This window comes from Telmatherina bonti (genome assembly GCF_933228915.1).
Source record: "Telmatherina bonti genome assembly, chromosome: 17".
Lineage (NCBI taxonomy): Eukaryota > Metazoa > Chordata > Actinopteri > Atheriniformes > Telmatherinidae > Telmatherina > Telmatherina bonti.
Window position 1 is genome coordinate 8,425,704 of NC_136615.1, and position 24,453 is coordinate 8,450,156.

General features: G+C 38.5%; 1 protein-coding gene across 2 annotated transcripts; it reads left to right on the top strand.

The window, feature by feature from the left end:
- Positions 1–1,650: 1,650 nt before the first annotated feature.
- On the top strand, positions 1,651–24,453 carry scarb1 (scavenger receptor class B, member 1). Of its 2 annotated transcripts, XM_079257272.1 has the most exons (13): positions 1,651–1,956; positions 3,024–3,184; positions 4,772–4,913; positions 5,008–5,211; positions 5,949–6,044; positions 6,146–6,261; positions 6,335–6,501; positions 8,351–8,469; positions 16,183–16,256; positions 16,425–16,476; positions 17,990–18,136; positions 20,631–20,703; positions 23,748–23,861. In XM_079257272.1, exons 1-13 carry the CDS (start codon positions 1,837–1,839, stop codon positions 23,753–23,755), a joined length of 1,479 nt encoding a protein of 492 aa, XP_079113398.1. In that variant the 5' UTR covers positions 1,651–1,836; the 3' UTR covers positions 23,756–23,861. The 2 variants fall into 2 exon arrangements, with proteins under 2 accessions (XP_079113398.1, XP_079113397.1); XM_079257271.1 differs by lacking the exon at positions 20,631–20,703 and having other exon boundaries at positions 23,748–24,453.

Genomic DNA, 24,453 nt, shown 5'->3' on the forward strand with positions numbered 1-24,453 from the left:
TTTATATCACTATAGAAATGTTCTGTTGAAGAGACAGAAACTAGGGCTTAAAGCTAATGCTTTTGCAGAGGGGGGTGGATTACATATGCGGTGTGTGTGTGTGAGTGTATGTGATGAGTGTCTTTGGGAAAAAAGACAGTAAGATGAAGTGTGTGTGAAGGGTGTGTCTTTTTTTTCCCAACTGCAAAACTTGTTGCTCTAATTATGCTAAACATTTGTGCTGCATCTGGAATGAAAAGTTATTTCTGAATAAAATCTTATCTCAGCTGTGTATGTCGGTTAAAACAAGTTGTGTTATTAGTTGCACAGCTGAGTATGTTACCAGATGCACTTAGGCCATGCACTTTTTTGTTTTCTTCCCATTTAAGATATATAAGCATTGTTTTTTTTGTTTTTTTTTGTTATGCTGTGTTGAGCAATATGTCAGTTTCCAGCCAAATTTTGTGTTTCATGTGTGTACTTTAATCATTATTTAGTGAATATTTAATTAAGCACTGTATCAGACTGTATAAGATCATTCTGGTTCATGTTTCAATGTAAAAATGGCAAACCTCCTCATCTGGTTCTGTCTGTCTTTGTCATTTTTTACATTTCTGGGCATGTCGCATTCAGGCTGACCGCTACTTCATGGTGTAATAAACTCATTTGAGACTATGTAGAATGATTCCAGTACCACCAGCATCACTATAGTGATTTTTTTTTTTTTAATCCTACAATGACCTGCTGATAAGTATAACAACCTCAGTATGTCTAAGAAATCCCTTCAACTATCTCTTATCAAAGTCCAAAGCTGTTCAGGCTTTGTTGAGCTCTTACTGACTGAATTTCATAACGGCATTGAGAAGATTATTTAAACAATAAACATAAACACTGGCATTGATTAATGGGTTAAATTAGAATAAACAACAGATTCATGAATTAGAATAAAAACACATTGTGTTTAAAACAGAATGAAGTTGGATTATCATTTAACCAAGCAAAAATCTCTAAATTGATGTTAGAAACCTCTCTGAATTATATATGGAGTTAATTCTAATGCTTGATTCCACCAGCTGACTTATCTTCATGGCAATATAATCAAAAACACAATGTTCTTGACTTCCAGAAAGAGGAAACAGTGATAGATATGTTGTATGTGATTGCAGTAGGACTTATAGATATACTGAATAAATTACACAGTGAAAGCTCTTGCCCAGCAGACAACAAGACAACAATTTAGTGATAGATATTACAATTCTTCTAATAAAGTTTAAACATTTGCAAAATTGCTACACTTAAAATAGACTGACAGTTGTGAAATTATTTGTAAAAGTATTTGTAAAAAGGTAATAATAATAATAAATCTGCTGCCTGCTATCTGTTTCACACATGAACGAGTTTAATGTTAAATGATAGTCCTCATCAATAGGAACATATTTAATCTGAAAATGTAGATGAAACACTAAATTAATGCTGTATAACAGCAGTTTTCTCCGACATACAGAGCTATCTCGTATAACTATAATCATGTTTATATTCTTTAACATTTTAATAATGGAACTTTTTTGGTTGTAGTTTAACAGGACAGCATTTCCCACAATCCTTTGCGCGGCAGAGGCGTAACAGTAGAGTATAAATACGGCGTCACCACAAGCAGGTCAACAACATTAATCAGAAAGGTGAGAAGGATAGCCGATAAAGCAGAAGAATTTATCAATCAATCAATTTTTTTTATTAAAATCTGAGACTTTTTACGTTTTTAAGCGATAGCTAGGTGCCATTAGCCGCACGGATAACCAGTGTGAACACAAACAAAGCGCAACACCGGGCTCCAAACACTGACAGCTCGCTGTCAACATGGCAATGAATAAATCCAGAGTCGCCGTAGGCTTCATAGTTGCAGGTGTTCTGGCTGTGTTCTTTGGGTTTTTTTTAGTTTTTGTTGGGCCGATAATTATTGATGACCAAGTAACAAAGGTAAGTAACCTGTCTGCACATGTCTTAGTCTTTATGAAACCGGTGTTTTTATGTGCTGAGTCAAGTTAAGTCCCAGCTGTGGTGTCAAAGGGCTTCAAACCGCAATGTTAGCAAACCTGTAAATGATATCAGGCGTGTGCAGAAAGTTAACAGCTGAAAGATGGTAAATATAAGTCTATAGGAAGTGTTTAAACTGATAATAACAGCTGTTATAACTTTACAAGATACTACTCAGTTTTATAAAAATAAATACATCCTTATAGTATCACAAAATTGTCTTTTATTGTTGGAATTTAAACAGTTTTGTCAGGGAAATAAATGAAGTTGACACAAGAAAGCAAGTTGAGTATTCATTAATGGTTTGGATATTTTGATATAAACATATTTTTTCATTTAAAACTAATAATTTGTTCATTATTAAGTAAACAAAAATATATAAACTGGCTCAGTGACTTTAATTTAAAGCATGATCACAAAATGTTTTTTCTGTCTTATATGTAACTAAATATCTGTGCCAGTAATGCAGCTGTATTTAAAATGGATCTCTTGATTAATGTTAACTCAGACACTAAGAGTTGCTCGCCACATCCTTCCTTCTGCAGCCGTGTGCGCAAACAGCTACAAGAAATGAGCACATTTTAGTAGTTATCTAGTCAGGATGCATGCAAATAGTCTCACAACACAATTCATGGAAGTAACACCTTCATAAATGAAATACTAAAAGTGATGCAGGTATATTTTCTGTTAACATGACCTTAAAGCTTATTTTTGCTGATTTCTTTCCATATAAAATGTAATTAAATGCAACAGTTTAATCTCACATGAAAAGGAAAATGTTTCTGAAATATGTATGCAAGTAAATAAGTTTAGTTACACTGAACACCTATCAGTGGAAGGAAAGAATAAAAGTCTGTTACTATTTTATTATAATGCTTCTGATTTAACACAGTTTTGTTTTAAAAATGAGAACTTTTCACATTGAAAGTAAATGTTCAAATAATTGAGTGCATTTTTCATTTACTTTATACTGAAACTGATATCCTGTTTATTTCTGTCTTTCATGTCAGAACACAATCATTGATCCAAGCAATGAGCTCTCCTACACCATGTGGAAGGACCTGCCTGTGCCGTTCTTCATGTCGGTCTACTTCTTCCACATTCTGAATCCTCAGGAGATGCTGAATGGAGAAAAACCCATGGTGGAACAGAGAGGACCTTATGTGTACAGGTACACAATCCTCCCTGGTAATAACAATACGTTGACTCGCATGTATTTCTGCTACCTTGCATTTCCTTTTCCCATCAATGTCCTGCAACTTGCAGAAATATGGTGGTATGCATTCACCTCTGGTCATGTTGTTTTCCAAAAGGTTTCTGTGTCTCAGCAGTTTGAGACATTTGTCTTTGTATATGTGCACTATTGAAGGCCAGAGTTGGTTGTAAGCTGCTGACTTTACAAAGCAAAACGGGTCTTTGTGTAGGGTTGGCACGGTCTCTGAGACGCTGTCCCCTTGACGATATGTAGGTCAGATGTAACTGCTATGTAACAAAGGGGGCATTTAGGGTATAGAGTTACAGTTTCATTATTCAGCAGCATACAGGGACCAGATTTTATGTAATTACTGAAGTGATTTGGTTGGTGGGGGGGAATCTTGTGGGAAGTTTGTGAAAACATTACTTTGGACATTGCATTGGCCTGCTGAAGATGTGAACATTTCTCCTTTTGTTTTTAGTTGACCTAGATCCCCGCTGAGTGAACTAGACTCGTCCAACAACTGTCAAACTTTGCATTGATCGTTTTATGCCAGAAATAAATGAAAAAATTCTGGTACATCTCCATTATTTCACTTACATAACTCGCATTTATAACATACTTCAGCATGACTAACTGCAGACTTCTCGTCTTGTAAGAAAATCCTTTCTGAACTCCATGTTAACATGGAAACTTTGGAGTGGATATACATAAGAAAACTTGCCTTTATTTGTCTCTATAAAGCACCTGTGTCTTCATTTCTAATATTTTGTTGTTTCTTTTTGTCCAGTTTTACAGTTTACATTCATTGTAAACTATAAAAGCTTCTTTTTTTATCAGACCAATCAGCTTTTTGATAGAAGAATTAGGACAAAGTGTGCAAAAGGCTTTCCTGCCTTTGCTTGGTGTATATGAATTGGGGGGGGGGGATAACCTTGTAGTGTAGTTATCATGTACTTCGTCAGCAACATTTTTTCAGTGTGACATAAGATCATAAAATAGACAAAACAGTCTTGGCAAGAAAATAAAGTCAAAAGAAAATCCATTTTTAATAAGCAAGCTGTTGCTTATGTTAAGTTTCCTTTCATGTTTACCTTCTGGTTAACATTCATGTTGTTTAGATACAAAATATTCCTCTGAATATTACAACAGAATTAATTTTTAACCATATGTACTGATTCTTGGTGCGTCTCACATCCAATCTCCAGAGATATGTAAGTTTTGATTTAGAAAAACTTTCCTATGACGTCTGCTGAAGCGCCGCTCAAAGCTGTGATGTTTATCAGTAGAAACGTAGATGCTACAGTTCACTTTACTGTGGAGGAAAAAACACATAAAACTATCAAAAACCTGAATTACAATCTAGATGTGTGTCTGTAAAACAGTCTTCTAATAATACTACTTAAAAGTAATTAGTACCGTTTCTCTCTTTTCTCCCATGCATCTTATCTGCTGCCATCTCTTTATCACTTTAGAAAGATTGCATACAAATGTACCTTGAACTGTAGATTTTGCCCATGAATCTGCTTTCCTTTCAAGTGCAAATATTTTTTCTGTTCTCAGAAAGCGATGCCAGAAAGACAACATCACATTTCATCCCAACGGCACCGTGTCCTACAGGGAGTACAGAAGATACTACTTTGAGCCTGAAATGTCTGCAGGGAATGAGTCTGATGTCATTACAATTCCCAACATGCTGGTGCTGGTAAGACATCATTTACCCCCCCCCCCCCCCCCCCCCCCCCCCTCACTGCCGATTAATCGGTGGCTTGCTTTGTAACGACAACCTGCGGTTTCAGGGTGCGGCGGTGATGATGGAGGACGCGTCCATTGGTCTGCGTTTGATGATCAGCGCCACCTTCAAAACGTTTGGCGAGGGCCCCTTCCTCACCAAGACAGTGAAAGAACTGATGTGGGGTTATGACAGCAAACTGGTGGATTTCCTCAACAAGTACCTGCCTGGCATGCTGCCGTCGTCTGGGAAGTTTGGCCTCTTTGCAGAAGTGAGTTCAAAATAAGGAAAGAGTTGAAGTTTCTCGCTAATAATAGAGAAAGCATGGAGTGTCCTGATGAACTGCAAGAGGGAGGACTTAGAATTCATGTTGGCAATTCTACAGATGCATCTTCATTGCATCAAATGGCACATATTATGTTTACTATTCCACTTAAATCTCACTGAAAACCTTACAGTAGTGGCTGTCAACTAGAAACATGACTGCAGATGAAGATGTCTTCATTTAAAACATTTGCTCTTTTCTGTTTTTACAAGTTTAAATGACATCATTAATCATTTTAAGAATAATTAAATCAATTAAATATAATTAAATTGTATTTTAATTGAAACCCCTTTATCCCGTCTCCTGTCTATGAATGTTATTTATTATAAAATATACTAGGACTCTTTGTTAACTTACATTTTTGTCTGAAAGAAGCATAAATTTGAAGAATCTGTTGACCATTTTAACAGATAGAAGCAGCAGCATTTAATGTAAACTCAAGCCTAAAGATAGGCTCAACATGTGTGTGTCAAAAACACACTGAATTTATCATCCATCTGAAAAGAAATCTTTTCTATTTGAGCTCATTATCAAACCTTTAATGTCTATTTCTGAGCATTTGCTGCACTTTAAGCATGACCTAACACTCAGGTACTCTCTGGATATTATAATGGGTTTATTTTTATGTGTTTTTTGTTAAAGAACAAGTTTGTGAAGAGATGATGTATTTGTTTATGTTTTAGTTCAACAACTCAAACACTGGCCTGTTCACCATCCACACTGGAAAAGATGACATCAAGAAGGTGCATAAAGTCGACTCATGGAACGGCCTGACGGAGGTGAGACGTTGTTATGAAGCTCAGACTTTTTAAAATAATAATAATAATTATATGGATCTGTCTTTATTTTCATAGCTAACATCCTGTTTTTGTGCCAACAGCTGAACTACTGGCGGACTCCTCAGTGCAACATGATTAATGGAACAGCTGGGCAGATGTGGCCTCCCTTCATGACAAAAGAGAGCACTTTACCTTTTTACAGCCCCGATGCCTGCAGGTGATGATGTGTTTTTTCATCTCTTTATCACCGGACCTTTGCATGCTTACAATCTTTTCTCCTGCTTCTTCAGGTCTTTGGAGCTTGTGTATCAGCGCCCCGTCGTAGTGAACGACATTCCTTCATATCGATACGTTTCACCCAAGACCATGTTCGCAAACGGGACGGATTATAGTCCCAATGAAGGATTCTGCCCCTGCAGGCAGTCCGGCCTGCTGAACGTCAGCACCTGCCGCCACAGTGAGTTTACCTGCACCGTCTAACAAAGGTCACACATGTTTGTGTTGTCTTCACCGTGAGGTTTGTGACGGTTGCCTGTGCACATTGAGCAAATATGTACATATACAGTTGTGCTCATATGTCTTCATCCCCTTTCATTAAAAAAAAAAGCTGAATTTACAACAGTCACTCAAATAACTGGAGACTTAAAGGAACAAAAACTAAAAATTTGCAAAAATATAATTTAGTAATATAAGACACTGTTTTTTTTTATTTAATTAAGTTTAATTTGATTAAGAAAGAAAGAAAGAAAAACAAACAAACAAATGGGTCCTGGACAAATGAGAGACTTTTCTGTTGAACAGTGGGACAAAATACCTGTCAACAGGTGCAGAAGTCTGACTGAGAGGAACAGAAAACACCTGACTGGAGCGGAAACATTAAAGGATTCTTCAACTAAATATTACTTTATGACTGATGGAATATGTAATAAATTATCTTATTTGTTTGCTTTTAAAAAAAAAATATTTCTATTGAACCAGAATTAGAAAATAATGTCATGATTTTCATAAAAAGTTTTTATTTATTATTACTTTAGTCAATTTCAGCTGATTTTACAGGCAGCTGTTTTTTTTCTTCTTTAATGAATAAATAGGAGCACAGCTGTAAGGCCAGATGTGTTGAACTTTTTAGTCTGGTTACTTTTAAAATGAAGAGCTGTGAATCATTGACTGCCTGTGTTTATCACCGTATGGCAGCGGTGAGGGTAAACGATGTACAGCAAAGAGCTTTAACTTGACTTGAACTGGTAGTTTTATCCATCTTATCATAGTAAGGAGATTTTTCATTGTTTTCCTTAATTTCCAACATTGCAATTAGACTTCAGGAGTAGCATGTCTACTGCTTTGGGCTAATGGAGAAAACATAACAAAAAAGCTGCTTACTTACCCTCCAAGTGTGTGGGTTGGAGCCTCTCTGGTGCAACATATATAACTGTATAATTAAATTAACGTGAGAGGAACTTAGCAGAAAGGAAAGCTGTTTTATCAGGTGATCTGCATTTCTGCTCTCACCTTTTGGATTGACCTGTGCGTAGCGTGATACGTGCTGGACAGTAGAAAGTCCAAAGCGATGCTGAACACAGATTTAAAGGATGACATAAACGTAAAGTAGGTTTTTATTAGCTGACAAACTGAAGATGTCTGCATTGTTTTTTATGGGATGCATTAATGTGTTTGGTGATCTGTTATTTACCTGCGGACAGCAGTTCCTCTCACACTTGTCCTCCTTGGTATATTCATTATATAAGCTGGGGAAGACACAGTCAAAACCTCTGCATGAACATCTGTAACTGGTTTAAATTTCACAAAGTCTGCACTGATTTGTTTGGTTTTTACACAACAATTGCATCATGTTTTAGCATTACCGTTTGTGTTTCTGTTGGTTTGTTGATAGATGATGGTTGTAGCAGGATGATTAACTAGGTAATCCATCTGATTCAACAGTCAGTCATTTTTGGTGGAAAAACTGTCAGGACAGCGGTTGCTGGTTCAGGTCAGGATCATGATGAAGCATCTTTAATGTCATGCAAAGGTTTAAGGATGGGGTTTGGAGTTCAGTCATCTGCGGAGACTAAACTGCAGGGGAAGGACATGATTGTTCAGGAAGGGCTATAGAGATCTCTAAAAACTACGACCAACTTTACTGAATTTTAAAATAATTCAATTTTGATCAGATTTATAGAAATCCTGGTGAAAATACTTGATTATTTGGTGAAGAATACCAACAAAATAAATGCTGAGCACACATTTTCAGTGCAGGGAAGCTCGTCATTCTGCTGAATAACTTCCCAACTCTCTGTCTGTTTTAGATTCCCCAGTCTTCATCTCTCATCCACACTTCTTTAACGCTGATCCTGCGCTGCTGGACACTGTGCTGGGTCTCCATCCCACTGAGGAAGAGCACGGCCTCTTCATAGATATACATCCAGTGAGTGTGCACACACACATACACAAACTTCTTGTTACAAGCACAGCCGGTACAGAAGTAGTTAAATTTGCAGCGGAAGAGAAGCTGAAGCACTTTTCTCTTCTGCAACATATTTAAATAGAATCTAAGCAGGATATACAGAAACTCTAACAGGGATTTGATTCAGACTTTTCTTCAGATGTGCACAGATTCCTCAGATTCTCTGGTAGCACAGAGCTGCAGACGACGGACACAAACAGCTCTGTCGCACATAGCAGGTCCTCGCTTTTAAAACAGACAAGAAAAAGCAAAATGCTGGAAGGATACTGTGCACTACTTTCCTAAAACATCAAAGTTATTTCATTATTAAAACAAATGTACCTACAACTACGCAGTAAATGACTTTTTTCTTTTTCTTTTTTATTAAAAAGCTTGGCTTTAGATGAAACTGGCTAGAAAAGGCTGATTTTGTACAGCATTTTGTTTCATCTGTTTGAAATGCTTTATAAATAAGTTAAAAAAAAAAACAACAACTTTGGTATTAAAAATACTTTTGTTCTTTTATCCACTATTCCTCAAATCAATACAAAATTCAGTGACATTTGGACCTGATCATCGGACCAAAAACAAAATTAATGGCAACATTGGTTTTAAAGGTGTCCTGTTATGTTTATTTAAATACGTTCAGTAGAAGAGTGCATCAATGCTTAACCACATTATCTCTTCTTTGTTTCTGAAAATAACACCTGATGGTCTGCATTCATACAGTTGTGTAAAAGAAAAGGCACTCCTTCTTTCAATTTGAAAGTTTTAGAAAGATTATTTGGGTGGTGAGTGCAATCTGAGATAATTATCAGCTAATGCACCCTGACATAACACTTAAATAGTGTGTAAATTGTCGACCTTGAATGTGAAAACTTCAGTAAAACACAGAAGTTTGTTGCATTTGCTGCTCTGGACTGTTCAGCGTTGTGTTAACACAATACCAAGGAGGAAAGACATCTTAGGGAAGCAGTCGCTGCTGGCATTATTCTGGGGAGAGGTTATTTTTTACACGGTGTGAAGATATCAGCTGTTTTGTCCTTGAGGCCTGGTCTGATCATGAGCAGAGGTTGACTGATTACATATCAGGAGCTGAATTTATGTCGTGAACTGCAAGTTTTTATGGTTGTTAACACGTCCTGCTGGGTCCTTCCAACAGCAAACAGCTTGAGTGTGTTAGGTAAAGTGTGTGATTACAGCTTACATTGGTTAAATCTTAAATACATCTGCATCTCCAATAAACAGACTTATAATCTCTCAGTTACAACCGAGCCAAACATGTTTAACAATGATGCAATGGTTTAACTGAACAGTTGATGCTTGACTTCTTTCTCTTCTTGGAAAAGTCATAAGAAGAATCTGTGATGCTATCTGATATCACTGAAGTACAATAACACAGTAACCTGTGTGTACTGGCGGTTGCGTTGCTTGTAGATGGAAGGACAGATAAAACAAGCCCTACAATGATTCAGCCGCTTGGTAATGACTTATGTAACTCCGCTTGTGTAAAGCTCACCTGCAGAATCTTCTGGCAGCAGCACACGCTGAGATAAGGTAATTGGAAATTGGGCTATTGCTGTGTGATTGCAGTTGTTTGAGCATTAAGGGCTGTAAAGAGCTTTTTTACAGATCCAATAAAAATAATCAGGTTTGATAAAGAAACTGCTTTTGCTGCGCTGTTTGTGAGATGACACCATGTTCACTCACATCTCAAAACAAGTTAATCATTAAGGAAACACCACTGGTTTGGGATTTTATCTAGTTTTATTATAATCGTGGAGAGATTGGAACTCTTATTGACACATTGCCTCGATGTCTGAACATGAGCTGACGTTTATTCCTTGTTCATAAGCCAACATCTGCTTTATTTAGCTGTGGGTCAAAGGGCGCTGACGCATCACTGCCATGAGGCACGAAGAGAGGTGCATCCTTGTCTTGTTTCCAGTCGGAAAAAGCAGTTTTGATGACGATGATATGAGCTGGAAGCCTTTCAGAGAGCATAAAAGACTCAGGGCTTGTGATCTGTAAGACCTGATTCATTAGTTTTTTTTTTTAATTTCTAAGGGTGGATTCACACCATCAGCCCTGGTCAAACTATTTTAATCAGAATCAGATCAACTTTTTTTTTTTCTTTTACCAGGTAGAGTTAAAATAATAACAATAATAATAATAATAATAATAAAAAGTAAATCAGAATCAGATCAAATTTTTTTTACCAGGTAGAGTTAAAATAATAATAATAATAATAATAATAATAATAATAATAATAATAATAATAATAATAATAATAATAATAATAAAAAGTAAATCAGAATCAGATCAAATTTTTTTTACCAGGTAGAGTTAAAATAATAATAATAATAATAATAATAATAATAATAATAATAAAAAAAAGTAAATCAGAATCAGATCAAATTTTTTTTACCAGGTAGAGTTAAAATAATAATAATAATAATAATTAAAAAAAAGTAAATCAGAATCAGATCAGATTTTTTTTACCAGGTAGAGTTAAAATAAAAAAGTTAAATGTTCTGAAAAGGAAAATAGGACTCTTCCAGTTAGAAATGAATTTGGTCAAACCATGTGTCCGAGCATGTTTTCTATTCACACAAAGGCCTCCTGGTGCAAATGTTGATCCACTGGAACACGGTCCACAAAGCGAAAACTCAAAGTGGAGGAATGGCTGGTCCATGAAACTGTTGTCTGAGACGTCGGCATTCAAGAACAAATTGGCCAGAAATGGAAACGTCACCTCGGATTGCTCTGAGTGATTTGTTTATTGCATGATGAAATATTTCTATCCTGGTGGGAGCAACGTCTTCCAGCATGAGGATGTCTCCAGCGAAAGGACACAAGTCACCGAACGCTTTGCATCTGGAAATTATTTGAATAAAACACTCTTGTTGTTGCAACTTGCTCCGTTGAGCTCAAAATACCCCACAGATTGTGTTTTCCACTGCACTGTCCCGTAAGATCCATCGTGTTTTAATTTGTATAAGGAGAACGTGGAAGAGATTGGGTTTTCCATTGCAAAAAGCACTGCCAAAGTGCACTTAAGCTGCACTGGCAGGTCATCCAGCAACACTTTTTACCTCTAAAGCTCTGCTGTTTGTCGCCGCCGCCAGCTGCATTCCTGCTGTTTATCCCCAGTCATCCTGTCCCTCTGACTTTAGCCCATATGAACTCTTTATCAGAGCCACATGTGCACAGCCGAGCTTTGACATCTGCAGTATGGACGCAAACATCTCAAAAGAAAAATGCATAGAAAAGAATAAAGATCAGTTTGCTTGTGGCAACATTTTTTGATAACTAGTTGATCACTGAATTTCTAACAAACAACAACTCAGTCAACTCCTAAATTTCACAGATTAGTAAAAAATGAGTGTTTTCTTTTAGTTTTGAGATTCAGCTTTGAGATTAATTATAAAGTAAAGAGTTTTGGTGCTTTAATTTGGTTTTAATAAAACTAATTGCTCAACCTTAAATGACTTGCGTGAGCAGCGTGATGGGAGTGAAGTCTGCTTGGCAGAGGAGAGAGGGGGCTTCGAAGCAGGAGTAGGAATTCATTGTTTCCGCGGTTGCACACATGCTCGCTGTCTGACAGATATTCCATAACACAAAATAAATCTGACATATTTTAATGTCATGTGATTGGACCGGGGCTGCACGGTGGCGCAGTGGTTAGCAATGTGGCCTCACAGCAAGAAGGTCACTGGTTCTCCCCGTGTATGCGTGGGTTCTCTCCGGGTACTCCGGCTTCCTCCCACCATCCAAAGACATGCATGATAGGTTAATTGGTCACTCTAAATTGCCCCTAGGAGTGAGTGTGAGCGTGAGTGGTTGTTCGTCTCTGTGTGTGGCCCTGCGATGGACGGGCGAGCTGTCCAGGGTGTACCCTGCCTGTCGCCCAAAGCCAGCTGGGATAGGCTCCATCTTCCCCGCGACCCTGAATTGGAATAAGCGGTTCGGAAAATGAATGAATGATTGGACCGTTTCAGAGCAAAACAGATGCAAATTGTTTCCCAATGAGCAAGGATGCACAGGAGGGTGGGGGTGCGACTTCGCAGTAGTCCTGTAAGGCCTGTAAAGTCAGATTTCTTCTTCTTCTGTGGTAAAATGAAGCGATTGTTAAATGAAATATTGTTTAATTACTGTAGAAGTAAAATAGGTTTGTTATAGTTACATGTTATAGTTGTTTTTCCCCTGGCCTGTGACATTATAGTTCCAAAATGAGTGATAGCAGCATGACGGTGCATCGACTTTATCTGCAGAAGGTCCAGCCTGCCTGTGCTTACTGACTACATATGGTGGCTCAGCCTGCCAGCGGATAATCTGAGAAAAGCCAGAAGCATCCCAACACTGACAGTTCCTAAAACCCAGCCCTGCAATTAGTCCACTGGGCCTGAGCTTAAAGTCTGGACGGAGCTGTGCTACAGATTGTTCTGCCAGGAAACGGCTCTGAACTGAACATCTTATTTACTTATTGTTAGTATTTATTATACTGCCATTTTTTTTGTTCATTCTGGGAAAACTTGCATTGAGGAGTTATTAATCTTGGAGAGCTCTTAGGTTGCTGACGTATGGTTGTCACTGGTTTACCCCCAGACTCTGGAGGAGAAGTTAATACACGATCATAAACTGCATGTGTATGACATGAAGTTTCATGTTTGTGCTTATTTTGTTGGTGCGTTGCAGTTTGTTAATTAAAGGTCTGTGTTTCCTTTAGTTCATGTATACAAATAGAAACCCTTCAAGCTTTAGTAAAATTCAGCCTTCAGAATTAAAACTCCTCAACATGTCTTCGTAGCATTAGTATCTCAGACTGCACATAGTTGAGTTATGTAAAGAAAAACAGCATCTAAGCCCTTTAACTTCTTCCCACCTCAGTGAAATGTTTCTGAAAGTTTTATCCTGGCATGCTTGGAGGTAAACTGAGAGGTTGTAGAACCACAAGGAATGAATATTTAATTTTGGTTTCTTTTGGAATCTAAAAGGCCAAACCTTTTCCCCACGTGGTCAGCATCCCGCCAAGCACAACAGGGGCTGAGTAACAATACGGTACATCAGCATCATGTCCAGATCTGTAGGATCTGCATCCGTTAACACACATACCGAGTCCTGAAACCATGCTATACACGTGCAAACATGACCGGCTTTGTTGTTCATGTCCAGCTGAAGGTCATTTTCTGCTGGCTCGGCGTGTACGAAGCAGAAAAGGGACCCTGTAACTCTTAGGTTGGTTACCATGTGGATTGAGGATCATGCTGAGGAGGACCAGATTATCACACACACTCCTCACAATCAATGAGCCAAACAGAACGGACACACTCCTACTGTCTACTGTAAACGGATGTGAATGATGCTGTTTGTTGTCATGAATCCTCCTGAAAACAGTATGAATTAAAAGGAATATAGAGAAAATAAACACTTTGCTCATCATTCTAGGACATTATTTACTGCATGACATGGAGTATCTCTCTAGTTGGCTGTTGTGGCTCGTGAGCTCCCAGTTAAAGATTAAGACTGGTTTAAGTTTATTTATATATGAACTCACATAACACGTTCTGCAACAGCAGCTGCCCAAAGTGCTGAACAATAAAGCAACAAACAACAAATAATCCACAGTTTAAAATTAAATAAAAAATAAAACCTAGCATAAAAAAACTAGAATTAAAGTTAATGTAGTGGCAATGTAACTTTAACATGATAGAACCAGTTCTGGCCGCTCTCGCAGGACGTGAAGTTTATGACTCGCGACAAAAACGAAGCAAACAGATACAAAATTATCTCCGTTTATTAAACAAGCAATAAATAAAAAAAGAATGACGTGTTGCGTGTTGAGGAAAAATATTTTCCTCTATTTACGGTCAAAAAAACTGCAGCTCCTCGTCCTGCTCTATTTACTAAACCACTGAACGTGCGCACTGCAGCGCACACTCTCTCCATGGTCCTAATGCAGTTAAAAGGAGCTTAAAATAGTCAATTTAACTATAAAAGACAAAAATATTTTTAAAACTATACAAAACATAGCAGAATTCTCCATAGTATGATGAATAATACATTATTTATGTATTTGTATTAATACAAAATATGGTTCCATATAATGTTATGTACAAAAACATACAAAATAAACATAACTTTTACATGGCTCTAACAGTTAAAATAAAAGCTCTGTTTCAATCAAATGCCAGCTCAAAAAAAGTGGATTTTAAGTAGAAACTTTAAAGAAGAGACTGACTGGACGGCTCTGATGTGATGGGAAGTTATTCCACAGCTAAGCAGCTGGATTTAAGTCTGTGAGCTTTAAGAGCTGTGAAGCGGCCCTCAGTCCTGGCTGGTGCAGCAACTCTGACTAAAACAAGGGAGTCAAACTATTTAAGGCTTTAAAAACCATTAATAAGAACCTGTATGGGTCCTAAAACTAACTGGAAACCAGTTTTATCATATATCATATAATGTTCCTGTAAACAGCCGAGCTGCAGCGTTTTGGACAAGCTGCAGTCCGTCAGCTGATGGATATCATGATAAAGTCTACGTGGGACATAATGAGGACTTTATGTTGTAACGTAGCATCAGGGACAACTGCATCCAACACATCTGGAATGAACCGCAGCTTCTGCTGTGGATCCCACCTTCTTAAAGGGATGCTATGATGGTATGTGGAGTTTTCTGAGCTTTCTACAGTGTTACAGTGTTGAATCCTCATCAGACATGTGAACGACACTGTTTTTTATCACCTAAACGCATGTTTGAGTTTGAGTTTGAGTTCCAGCACGCTCTCCATTCGGTTTCCATGGCGACGGAAAACGCGTCATTTTAGAGAGTTTTTTCTACTTGGAAATCCTTGTGACGTCCCGGGGGATAAGGTTCGGTGATTGGTTACCTTCTACTGGTTAACAAGGGCATGTACAAATACATCAGGCGGGTGGAAAACGTGGGATAAAGTTATTTCCAACGATGGCTGGTGAGTTTACCAAAGAGAGACATCCTGCTGCATTCGTTGCTGTGGGTTGCTGTTTTCCACTTCGTTTTCAGGCTCTGATTCAGGTTCCAACATGTAGGGCTGTATGCTATGTGTTGACATGGTATTTTGTTTTTTTATTGAGTTCATATTAGCCTAATCCTTCTGTTTATGAGACGTTACAATGACGGCGAAAGCAGCTGCGGTGCACGCTCCCGATGTAGCGCGGTGGCGGGAGGCGGGGCTTAATGCGGAAGAGTCTCAATCCACTCGTTTTGCCCGCAGGCTGATCTGACAGCCTACGGAGAGGGTCGGTCTGAAGTAAATAAAGCCATTTGTGACAATAACTCCATCAATCCCAGCCCTTCTGGTCTCAGAAATAAAAATAAGTTTGCCTGAAATGCACATAATAGTTCCACTTTAATGACGTGAGAAAATCTGCAGCCATCTGAATTTGTGTTCTCCTTTATGACTGTCTCTGGATGCTACTTCTTGTGCCAGCTTTTTAATGCACCTGAAGCATCACACGCTCAAACACAAAGCTTTCCTCCTTTTGTTTAAGCTGCTAACGCAAACAGAATGATAATGGTCTTTTAACATTTCCTTGGAGGTTTCCATGTTCCAGTTTTCCATATGGCATGCTATAGGAACTCATTGAAGACCTGGACGTGGGAAACGTGTTGCTCTTTAATTCCCCCCTGTGAGTTTACCGTGTCTTTGTGTGTCTGCAGCTCACCGGCGTCCCTCTGAATGTATCCATCCGTCTGCAGCTCAACCTTTACATGAAGAGAGTGACAGGAATTACGTAAGGAAGTTATTTCCTGGGCTGTTAGTAGCTGTGCCATAAAGATTGTCATGTATTGTCTTATACAGTCTTTTAACCAGTTTAAAGACTTTTGCGTATTTCCTGCCTTTCTTCACCAATTTTTTCTGACCTTGGTGTGTTTGAAGTTCTGTGTTCTTGGCATTGTAGAGAAACTGGCAAGATTTCTGAGGTGGTGATGCCGATGTTGTGGTTTGAGGAGGTGAGCTATCAGCGATGTAACATTTCAAGTCTGCTTGCAGTGAATCTTCATGTCTTACACAACAGAAAACATGAAACGTGTTTTCTCTTCATGATCTTTGTTTCTATTAGTTTGCTCTTCATTCTAACCTTCCTTTAATGATGGCAGGTTTGATCATCGTTAATGTGTCATAATTAATCAAAAAGATTTCTAATCATAAAAGATTTCATGGGTTTCGTGTGACGTCACTGTGTTTCAACGGCGCCAGGACCATCCTGAGACCGGACTAGACGGGCGAGAATCAGCGAGAATTCCCGTTTTGATCCCGTCCAGTACCAGATAATCAGGATATCATTAATTATCTGGATATTTTCACATTAGTTATAATCAATCCTGTTAAGTGCCTTGTTATAGTCGGGAAACTGTTTTTTTTTTTGTTCTTTTTAAACCCATTTTTCCTGTATTGTTTATGATACAGGAAGAAAATAAACTTTCTGACACCCTCTCTGATCGGCCGGAGAATTCCCATTATCTTCAAACAAAATCATCACAATAAAACAATAAAAAATAAATAAATAAACGCCCCTTAGTAAACAAACTTGTAAACAAATGTTTATCTAGGAAAACAAGAAGGCAAACGTAACTTTTCTCCCAGTTTCAGTCGCCCATAAAGCTGGTAAAGTAGTGAATAACGACTGAAAACAGATCCGGTACGGAGTCAGCTGCTGTCTGGGACACGTCGTACCGGGCAGATATCAGAGGACGCAGCCCTAAAATACTTCTTTTATTTATTAAATCGTGTTTTTTTCCTCCAGCAGAGATGCACGTTGCCATTTTTCCCTTTAGCAGCTGATGGCGCTAAGCGACCCTAAAGATGGCGACGGCGAGAAAATCATGACGTCACTGAAACCCAGGAATAGAAGCTCTGTTTCTGTTTTCTGCTTTTCAGGTGGTCTAACAGTTCTCAGGACTTTACGAAGGTCCAGCAAAGGTTTTCTTTGGACATTTTTCATCATTGCAAAAACTCAGCCTTAAAAAACAAGAAAAAAAATACAGAAATGAGGTAAATGTTGCTTAAAATAAGATAAATTATCTGCCAACAGAACAAGAAAATTTGGCCTGTAAGTAAAAACACTCTTAAAACAAGAGGAATTCTCTGGCATAAAAACTAAGAATTATCTTCCCTTTAAAAAAAAGAAGCATATGTGTACTCAATTTAAGATTTTTAATCTTAGATTTCAGTTTTTGCAGTGATGCATTTTCAGTCCAGTATATTTGTACCTGACCATGTTCAGAGTGGTGAGCTGGTCCTTCACGAATCCTGGAGACTTAGTCCTGAAGACTAGACCACCTTTGTCAGGAGGGTTCAGGCTTTGTTGAACAGTGAAGGTGGACTTAAAAAACTTACGTTTGCATTTATGCTGCATCTGTTTCCTTTCTTTCCCCTGGTGATGTTTAAAGATGAGAGGATGAGACTTGCATAGACATAAAAAAGACATATATAACTGTAACCTATACGTTCCCCTCCCTTCAGACTGGGTATATAGACGGGCCTGTCCTCTCTACGTTCTACACCAACCTGGTGGTTCTTCCTGCAGTGATGGAGTACATGCAGTACATCTTCATCATACTTGGTCTGCTAACCATAGTAATCGCCTCCCTGGTGCTTTACAAAGTGAAGGTAAGGCTGCCACGTGGCGTGCACACTGGCATGATATTTAACAGCATGTAGCATGTTGCACAGCTGGATGCATGACCTCCCACAGACGAGTGGAAAAGGGAGCAGGCAGGACGACACTGAGGATGCTCTAGTAGTGAAATATATTTAACTCTGCTATATAAACCTGTTTGAAGGTGTAACATAGCTTAAAACTTTTATCTTTAGGCGGTACTTTAAACATTATTTCTAACATCTAACTGTGAATAATAAATCCAGCGTGTAACGAGCCAGATTGGCTGTTTGAAGTTTCAGCTTGAAACCTGTTGAGCTTTAAAAACCTGTAATAAATGACAACACTAGAGTACATAATCATCCTTACCGATAGTTAAATAATGATTTTTAATGCGGTTTATATGGATGTAGTTTTATTTGGATCTTTCTGAGCTCCTCCACTCAGTCAGTCCTGCTCCTCTGCCAACATGCATTCATAAACGAACTTCAGCTTCTGCCTTTAATGCAAACTCTGAACCCTTCAACTAAGACTAACTGGACCAAGACAGTAAAAGTCAACATCTGGCAGGATTTTCTGACTGAGTTCCTCCAGCTGCCCTTCGTCGTGCTTCTGGTCCGTTTATCTGCTTACTGTTGACTCCAAGGTCCAAGGTTATCTCTCTGTCTCAAAATGTGTTGCAAAACACGCCTCATTTGGTGTCATATAATCCCATGAAGCAGATAATTCAGGTTAATGAATGAAATGTGTTTTTAGCAACTCATTCAGGGAGAAGTCTCAGTATTTATGGGCTGGTTTTACAGTCTGCACTGTGTCAGAAACACACAGTCGGCAACAAATGAGGCAGGATGAATCCAGCTGTTAGGTTTTATTTTTCTGTGCAAAAGATTTTCAACATGAACATTTCCAGGTGTTCTAATTAAAAGTGGTTTTCCATGTTTGTTTGTAGAGAACTTCAGTGATTTCCTCTGTGATGGAAAACACTAGGTTTGTAAAAAGGCCTCATTCCCGTAATCATCCACATTAAGATGATTTTACCAAGGTTTGATAATTGGGTTTAAATGAAGATTTTGGGTTCCAGTTGATTTGATGTTTTTCAGTCAGCGCAAAAATTATTTTCAATCTTTAGAAAATCAGTTGTTTACTTTGAAGTATGATTTAATGAAACCGGTGTAATTATGCTTTTTAAAATAAATATTGTTCTCTTTCTGTGATCCATGTAAGATACCACATGCAAACAGTTGGTAGGAATACGTAGAAGAACCAGACTTTCTCCTTGCAGTTGCTTTTTATCACATTTTTGCCAAACCTTCTCAGCTGGAGATGTGTTTCTCACCAGGAACTGTCCAAACATCTGGGCTAGATTCATGAAAAGGCTGCTGGTGCTGCTACTGCCACAGATCCAGCGCTTTGGCATTTCACTGCACATTACAGCATATACAGATGTTAACACAAAAGACAAGCAAGACTTTTCCTGCTTGAAATAAATCCTGGAGAATCTGGGAGAAAAAACAGTGTGAAGATTGAGTACCACCCGCTGTCAGTTTGACGTTTCTACGACTGCGCTCAGTTAGGTTGCCGTGTAAGGAGGGGTCCCTGTGGATGAAACGTTCCTGCCAGCTGTCATTTAATGTTTCAGGCAAATTGAGATATATTCTGAGAGAAATGACGATAATTTCTTATTAAATGCAGCTGGAAACGGAATATAAACATCTCAGGATGAGGTCACATGTTCATGTTACCATGGCGATCTCACAGGCTAAAGAAGCACCTGTACACCTCAGGTAACTGAGGAGAAATCTTCACATAATGCAAAGGAAAAGACACAGAAGTCGACATTTTCACATGCAGCTCTTCCAAAACATGTTTTATTTGTTTGTGTCTTGTAATCCATAAAATTAAGATGGTTAATCAGCGTAGAAACTGATTTAACTATTAACTATTTAACTATTCTGTTCAACTCGGCTCCAGCTGCAGAAATATTTTGGTGGTTTTTATGTCTGTCTACTGCTTAGTAAGACTTTACTGCAGAGAAAGCCAGAAATGGCAAACGGTAAGTCTGTAAAGAAACTTTCTGTTTGTAGGAAAGGAAGAAAAAAGCGAACAAGGCTTGTTAATGCTGGTTCAGAATCACTGTTTCACTAATCCTAATCTATAAACAAGTCTGGATTATTTTACCGACATGTTATATAAAGGACAATAAATGCGCCTTGCCAAGAGAATGAATCTAAACTCCTGAAAATGTCAGTAGCGTTTTCTCCTGCTGTTCCAATCCTAATGTTTCATCGTATCTGATCCATCATCAGGCTCAATTAACCAATCGCATGTTCTTAATTAACTGCATGACCAACCTGATTTCAGCCAAAACTACTCTGCATGAAAACTTTGATTATGTTTCAACACACCGGCCGTCTCAAATAACCAACGTGACAGTTTAAATCGGGCTCTTCTTGTCTTGTATTTTCTGATTGGCACCTTTTGTAAGGCCGTTTGATCGTCTTTTAGGCCTCCGATAAGCTGCAAGTAAAAGGCTCACATGGGTATGAAACGCAGCAGAAAAGTATGATGAGTATTTCAGGTGGGTTCACACTCGAAGGTTTACACATAACAGCCCAGTTTAAATGAAGACTCCAGTCGTTAGGTTAGTGGGTTAAAACATGTTGGATGTTTTTTCTATAAGAGCAGCTTTGTCCAGCAGCTGCTCTGTTATCTAACATGACTTCCTTGCAGTTCTTCTTCCCATCCTCATAACACTGGAAGCGCCCCGTATCGCTGCACGTTTTGTTTACATGTGGACACGTTCCACCTCTTCAGATTTCAGGGCAAGCGAAGATAACGGGCACTTAAAATGAAATGTATTTATCAGATGGTCAGCATCTGGGGAGGTGAAACACCAAACACAGAATGCACGTTTGGAGTATAAGTATAAACTGCACACTGGTGTGTTTTTTCTTTTTTTGTGTGTGTGTGTGTGTGTTGAAAAGTTTGAAGGATTTGTGTGATCACCTAATCATAATTTAGTGCCTTCACTGAAGGGAGGGAAAGCAGTTGGGACTTTGCAGCATTTTTTTTCTTTTACTCAAAAAAGATTTTATATCTCTACGATGGACTGGCGAGCCGTCCAGGGTGGACCCGACCCCTCACCGACTAAATGCTGAGGCAGGCTCCAGCGAGCCCACAACCCTGCCTGTAAAGAAACTAGAATTACTTAAAGGAAATAGTTTTATGTGAAAAAGTGGAGTTTTTTTTTTTTTTTTTTTTTAATCATTCTGAGGTTAAAGGAAATTGTCAAAGCATTCACATCTTTAGATTTTAACACGTCACTCACATCATGGATCCCCAATCCTGGTCTTGGAGGACCGGTGTCCTGTAGGGCCGTTGTCCTGCAGGTTTTCCAAGTGTTCCTGCTGCAACACCCCTGACTCAGACTCTGACAAGCTCTGCTCATGTCTGCTAAACACACATTGATCTGAATCAGGTATGTTGCAGCAGGAACACTTAGAAAACCTGCAGGACACCGGTCCTCCAGGACCTGTATTGGGGATCCCTGACTTCTATGACCTGGTTCAGTGTAAAGTAAACATGTGGGAACAGCTGTACTGTGTGGGCCTGAGGGGAGGTAAAAGCTATACTGTGGTCTCACCAGCCACAATGTTAGATTCTCTGGGAAATCATGATGCTATTTGTGCAGTCATGCACTGATGTGCAACGTGCAACATCTGAACTATACCTACAAGCTTTTGGAAAACTTGTTTTCTATTTGGAGAAGGTATTTTAGGGAAATTCTAGCTTTTTTCCAGTGATGCAACACAAATGGCTTGCTGAATATATTCCACCATGACTCTGCGGTAAGCGGTTAAAGGAGCTGCCTGCAGACCTTAGCCGTCGCCCACGGAGAATCGTTCAATCCGTAGGCAACAGTGTGTCCTCTAGTTTCATGATAGTTACACAAACGTTTTTATAACATCTTGTTAGAATCAAGTTCACAAAATGCATATATGTATTATATATTTATTTATGTATTTATTGTCTATGTGCATCATTCAAATTTATACCATGGTCTGGGTGAATACTCGATTCTGATTGGCTGCAGTTTGTCGTTTAAAAAGTAATATTGGACACCAGTTAAAAAAAGTTCCGTCAAATGGTCCAATAGTTCTAAATCAGTGTGCTGGCACAAACAGCAGTTGGTAACCATGGCAACAGAAATGTTAGCGACAAAAGGGCAGAAAGAATATCTGGACTGACAACGTCAGACATCACATAAACATGATAAACATCCTCCCTGATTTCCTTCATATTGTGAAGAAATATGCATTTCACGCACCCGCGTCGTCCATTAATGTCTGATAATGGACACCTCGTCGGGCATTATCCCTTACATCTAGGACACCAGTTAAGTTCCATCAAATATCCCAATAGTTCTAAATTTGGTTGGTAACTGTGGCAACAGAAATGTTAGCGACAAACGGACAAAACAGAAAGCAGAAGAATATCGGAAGACTATGTCAAACAGCAGTCCATGGTTACTAATGAATGTATCATTGATGCCAGTTTTTAAGTTTTTAAGTTTTTTGTTTTGTTTTGTTTCTTTTTTTTAGGTTAATTTAGACCATCGGTTGAACAACAACCAGAGTAGAAAAATGTAAAAAAGGAAAAAAAAAGCCTCCTGATCCCTCCATATCTCACTACTGTATTATGTTCATGTTTTACCGAGATCGTTAGTTGAAATCAGTCACTGCAGATAAAATATCTATCATGTTGTTTCAGTTGTATTAAATAATATTTAATCAGTTAGTTTGTGATGGAGCTCCAGATCCCTCAAAGAGGGACAGAGCGGCTCTGACGTCCATTATCAGAAATGAATGGATGATTGTTGGACGATTCACGCCTCCATCCATTAATGTCTGATAATGGACACCTCGGCGGGCATTATCCCTTACATCTAGGACACCAGTTAAATTCCATCAAATATCTCAATAGTTATAAATTTGGTTGGTAACTGTGGCAACAGAAATGTTAGCGACAAACGGACAAAACAGAAAGCAGAAGAATATCGGAAGACTATGTCAAACAACAGTCCATGGCTACTAATGAATGTATCATATCTGCCAGTTCTTAAGTTTTTTTATTTTTTATTTTTTTAGGTTAATTTAGACCATCGGTTGAACAACAACCAGAGTAGAAAGATGTAAAAAAGGAAAAAAAAGCCTCCTGATCCCTCCGTATCTCACTACTGTATTATGTTCATGTTCTACCGAGATCGTTAGTTGAAATCAGTCATGTTGTTTCAGTTGTATTAAATAATATTTAATCAGTTAGTTTGTGATGGAGCTCCAGATCCCTCAAAGAGGGACAGAGCGGCTCTGACGTCCATTATCAGAAATGAATGGATGATTGTTGAACGATTCACGCCTCCGTCCATTAATGTCTGATAATGGACACCTCGTTGGGCATTATCCCTTACATATATTACAAATGGTGTAAAAACAGGCTACATAATAAGAAGTGTTTGGTATCTTGTGTCCTACTGCTTTAGTTAACAAAGTGAAAGTTTATCTGAAATGCTTTGCAAGTTTGCCACGGCAACATTTAACTGTCTTTGTTTTGGTCCTGTCACAGAGAAATGAATGTAAAGCTGGCAACACATCCAAAGGAAACTTGAGCACTTCAACCGAAGAGCACACATCTCTCCTACAAGATGACGCACATCGACACACATACACATAAAACACACTCTGCTGGTGCAGAGGACTTACTGATGGACATTGTCTTTTTATTTTGAACTGAAACACTGGCTTATTTCATTTAACAGTATGCATGAAACTGTGCCATATTTTATACAAGTTTACTAAACACTTATCCAAAGAAGAGAGCTCGCTTTTTAAAGATATGCTGGTGTGGAGGGCAGTTGTCTCCAAAGGAAGAATGAACTGTTTTAAATGTTTTTAGTTCGCTCTGGTCGCCTGATGTAAGCTGCAGTAATTTTATAGTTTGATCATCTCATGAGGAGCAGGAGACAGCTGCTGTGATATTATTTTAGAGAAATGTTTCCATAGTAACAACAAGGGAGCGAATGTGTTCAGTATTTTCTGCCATTGTGCCTTTATCAGGGGGTTTCACCCCATAACTATCAGGTTGGTTATCATGTGCACTGAGGAACATACTGAGGAGTTGGTTTTTTACCCTCACCAGGTTATCACACACACTCCTCACAATTAATGGGCCAAGCAGAACGGACACGCTCCTTTTTGTATAGTACTGTCTACTGTAAATGGATGTGAATGATGCTGTTTGTTGTCATGAATTCTACTGAAAAAAAGGAAAA

Coding starts and splice junctions, on each gene's coding strand:
- scarb1 (XM_079257271.1), top strand. CDS start 1,837: ATGGCAATGAATAAATCCAGAGTCGCCGTAGGCTTCATAGTTGCAGGT. Junction 5,212..5,948: donor AGTTTGGCCTCTTTGCAGAA/GTGAGTTCAAAA, acceptor TTTATGTTTTAG/TTCAACAACTCAAACACTGG. Junction 18,137..23,747: donor TGGTGCTTTACAAAGTGAAG/GTAAGGCTGCCA, acceptor GTCCTGTCACAG/AGAAATGAATGTAAAGCTGG.